The sequence below is a fragment of the Coptis chinensis genome, chromosome 6 (assembly GCF_015680905.1).
Source record: "Coptis chinensis isolate HL-2020 chromosome 6, ASM1568090v1, whole genome shotgun sequence".
Taxonomy (NCBI): Eukaryota; Viridiplantae; Streptophyta; class Magnoliopsida; order Ranunculales; family Ranunculaceae; genus Coptis; species Coptis chinensis.
This window is the reverse complement of record NC_141461.1, coordinates 26,913,073-26,917,500: the sequence shown is the minus strand read 5'-3', so window position 1 is coordinate 26,917,500 and position 4,428 is coordinate 26,913,073. Positions and strand designations below refer to the sequence as shown.

The window sequence follows — 4,428 nt, the reverse complement described above, 5'->3', positions numbered from 1 at the left end:
TGTCTTATTTTACGCCTACGTGTTTTTAGTCTATTATTCCCAAAAATAAGAAAATAGGAAATTACATAAGCAAATAATACACATCATTCGCCCTCACATGCTCTTCACGTGCTCTTCAGTGAGGTGAGTCTAATAAAATCGACCCAACTCTGTTTATCAAAAACAAAAAAAATCACTCCACTCTATCATCTTCTCCAAACTTGTTCCCTAATTCAAATCTAAGCATCAAATCTATTCTTGCTCTAAATTGTTTTACCTATTTTGTGTGGTTTTGTTTCTATTGAAACAATGTCTTTGCAATAGATCAATTCATCGGCTTTGTGTGAGTGTGGAGTTGAATCTCCTTTTCGAACATCTTAGACTGAAGAGAACTATGGAAGGAAGTTTCAAGGGTGTATAAATTGGAACAACAATAAGAAATGCAGGATTGGGTTGATCCACCCAAACCTCCTCTTGCATATATATTGGAAAATTAGGCGCTTAAGAAGACAGTGGAAGAGTTGAAGAAGAAAAATTCCCAATTGAAGAAGAAGAATGAAATGAATAAATGGTTGATTGTTATTCTTTTTTTTGTGATTGTATTTAGTTGGTTTCATTGATTAGCGAAAAAAAAATTTAGTTGGTTTCATTGAAGTGAAGTATGTTTCTATGTAGCAGTTCTTTCTATGTGTGGTTGTTTTCCTTTTTCTCAGTCATTGTAATCAAATAGTTTAATTTGAATCAAAGAATGGTTGTTTAATTTTCTCCAATAATTCTACACACTGACACAGGAAATTGACACATTCATCTGACAGTGACATAGTGGATGATACATGTCATGTATCATCATGATATATGACATGTATTGCCCTCTTACATAATGATACATGACATGTATCACACTCTTACACAATGATACATGACATGGATATGTATTATGATGATACATGACGTGTAGCATGATGATATATTATATGTATCATCCTGACATACACGATATTACATTGTATGTATCATCCTGACTAGAAATTCCAGTAACAATGGTGCGAACCAAGACATAGAGTGCTCAACAAGATGATACTTTGTGTGTATCATCTTGACATATTTCCACTATGCCATTTTAACCTATTTCTCCACATTCTGTTTTCTCTGCCTCTCTGTTACTTAAACTTGATTTCCATTCAATTCATCAAAGTAGGTACCATCACCTTCTGTAACTTTGATTCTACAAGAAGAAAGAATATTCTGACTCCAAATTGTCTATGAACATACCTTGTAAATTAAACATTCAGCATGCCTAAACATTCATATACATAGACTCTAAACATTCACAATACATATAGTATGTAAACATTGCACCATTCAAATACATAGTGTACTACTACCACTACTAAAAAAAAAAAAAACGTCTGTAAACATGTCAGACCATATTTGTTCCAAACAAGTGATTTAGCCATTCACATACATAGAGTACTACTACAACAAAAACCAAAACACAAGTACTACTACTGCTTAGACCCTCGATCTCATTCAAGTACTACTATTGCTTAGACCTCATTTGTGATTTCCCTTTACCAGTAGCAGTTGTTTCATTAGCATTACCAACAACATTTGACCTTGTAACTCTAGATGGACTTTGAGCATTGCTGCAGTTGAACCACCTATACATCCCTGCAACTCTTGATGGACTGGAACTACCTTCTGCATTTCTTGGTGGGGTTGACCTTCTTAGCCTTGGACTTGACCTTGGTGGAGTTGCAGCAACAGTTGACCTCCTAGGTCTTGGTGGAGTTGCACTTGAAGGTGGAGGTGCATTTGAAGTCTGACTTGAAGTTTGTGTTAACTGTGGAGGTGCACTTGAATTCTAAGTTGAAGCTTGTGTTGACTGTGGACTTGCATTTGATTTTGCCTTCGTTTTTCTACTTCTTGGTGCTGGTGGTGGAGGAACATCTTTCTTTATCCATCTTCCCCTTTTTTGACTTGGTAACTGTGGCATACAAAAAAATAGTATTACTACTTGTATGTATTTTATATATAAAAAAAAAAAAGTTTAACAAAACCACTCTAAACTTACAAAAAATTCACTAACCTTTATGTATGTATCCCCAGTGTTTGGACATTCAATCACTCCAAACCCAGGTGGTGGTTTCACCCTTTTTTTTGAAGTGGTATCACTCACATTTGGGGTAGCATCACTAGTTAGTGTTGTCTCTGCATATGAATTGGTTCTCTTCTTTCCCTATAATAATTAAACATATTTACATTATTCAAAAATAATGTAATACTTACATAATTAAGCACATTTAAATTATAAAACACTAATGTAATACTTACATGACTCTTTCTTTGTTGTGGAGGTTCTGGAACAAATTCCTTTTTGCAACCTTTCATATTGTGGCCAACCTCCTTGCAATTAGAACAATGCATTTGTGCCCCCCTCCTTGACAGATGTGAAGGTTTCTTTGGTGATTCATATGGATCCTTTCTTCTATTCTTTCTAGGTTTTCCTGGCATTCTTCTATCAGGTGGTGGTAAGAATTTCACCATCCCCTCAATATTGATCTTCCTCCATAATTTTTGGCCATTTAAAGGTTTCATACTTACTCCATAAGCCTTCTTGATTATCTCTACCTTATAACAAGATTGGACATAGTCATCAGGATTGGCACTGCTGTGGTTAATGGTTGTAATTGCATCGCAACATGGAATGCCACTCAAATCCCACTCTCGGCATGCACAAGTTCTAGCTTTGGTGTTAACTATATAAGCATCTACACCATTTACATGCCTGATTTCAAACTCATTGTCACCATTGCAATGACAAGTCCAATACCTACTATCTACTTTGGCAGTCTCGATCTATCCTCTCTCTAATCTTTGGTGCAAACATGTCAGTCCACCCATTTACAATATCTTTTCTCTGTTGCATTCTCCTCATCACATACAACCTTATATCCTCCAGCATGTAGATAATTGGTTTCCCCCTTGCACCAATTATACAATTGTTGAATGTCTCACAGATATTGTTCTCCACTGCTTCACATGTTGAATTGTTCATAAAAGGGATATTTAGACTTTGGTCCTAACAATAGTGGATTTATTAGGGTTTGGTCCAGAAAAGCTTGAATATTAGGGTTTAGTCCTAATTCTGGTTGGTGACTGTGGTCAATCTGCTTGTATTTTTGAAATGACAATAATACCCCTCACGTGCAACATCACCTGAATATATAAGTTAGACTTTGATACAAGAAATCAGGTCATCTTCTAGGACTTGGTCCCCACTATTATTTGACAAATTAGAGTTTAGTCCTACTTATCAACCATTAAAAAAACCAGTCTCCCAAACTCACAACCTTTCCACCTAAAACACTTTGCAATTCTTTCTTATAAGCTGAATCCATCACGATACATCCACTGAAAAGATACAAACTTCAACAACAAGAACAAGAAACTGAAGGAACACCAAACTCAACTTCTCTTCTTCCAGCTAAGAAGAGAAAAGAATCAAGAGATTACTCACCACCATTCCATTTCCCATTCAACACCACCCCAGAAAACACAAAAAGTACCACCTGTTATTTACCTACAAAGAAAAGAGTTTGGGATCTTCAACCTCTTTTCAATAGCCTAGAGAAAAAACCCAGTTTGCATTTAGATCTCAATCTTTAATTAATACCAACAGTCTCCTGAAAAAGAAACACCAATACCCAGTTCCATTTCACAAAAAGAATTTGAACTTTTCAGTATAGTTAAGGAAGACGAAGACGCGAAGAAGATGATGATGGGATTCTTTGTGGTGTTTGCCAAAGTACAGATGTAGATCCATTAGACCCTATTGTGTTTTGCGATGGATGTGATTTAATGGTTTACACAATTTGTTATGGAGATCCCCTTGTTCAAGGTATACCAGAAGGTGATTGGTTCTGTGCTACTTGTGAAGATAAAAAGATTCGGGTCGACGATGGCGAGAAGGAAAAGGTTTATGCCCGATATAAGCTGAAGTGGTCAAGGTGGTGGTGAATTATTGATTGGTGGTGGTGGATTCTTGATTGGAATTAGAAGAGAAGGAAAATGATTGGTTGAATAATCGATTGAAGATTGATTTGGATAGTGAATTATTGAAGTTATTTGAATTTTCCATGATGATGAAATGAAAATGAATGATGAATTGGAAGTCAATTTCGGTTTTTTTTTTTTTTTTTTTTTTTTTGGTGAAGCGATAGTGAAAAAGAGATAGTGAAAAAGATTAATGGTATGGTTGACAAGTAGGACTAAACTATAATTTGTCAAATAACAGTAGGGACCAAGTCCTAGAAGATGACCTTATTTCTTGTATCAAAGTTTAACTTATATATTCACGTGATGTTGCACGCAAGGGGTATTATTGCCATTTCAAAAATACAAGCAGATTGACCACAGTCAACAACCAAAACTAGGACTAAACCCTAA

General features: G+C 35.5%; 1 protein-coding gene and 1 pseudogene across 1 annotated transcript; both read left to right on the top strand.

Annotated features, from left to right (window-relative positions):
• The window catches only part of LOC147492381 (uncharacterized), an 80,142-nt pseudogene extending 78,337 nt beyond the window's left edge, over nt 1-1,805 (top strand).
• Nucleotides 1,806-2,867: 1,062 nt separating this feature from the next.
• On the top strand, nt 2,868-4,150 carry LOC147492380 (uncharacterized). Its single transcript, XM_086567491.1, is given in 4 exon segments — nt 2,868-2,901; nt 3,371-3,641; nt 3,724-3,743; nt 3,746-4,150. Coding segments are annotated over 4 exon segments (579 nt in total). The 3' UTR covers nt 4,000-4,150.
• Nucleotides 4,151-4,428: the final 278 nt, after the last annotated feature.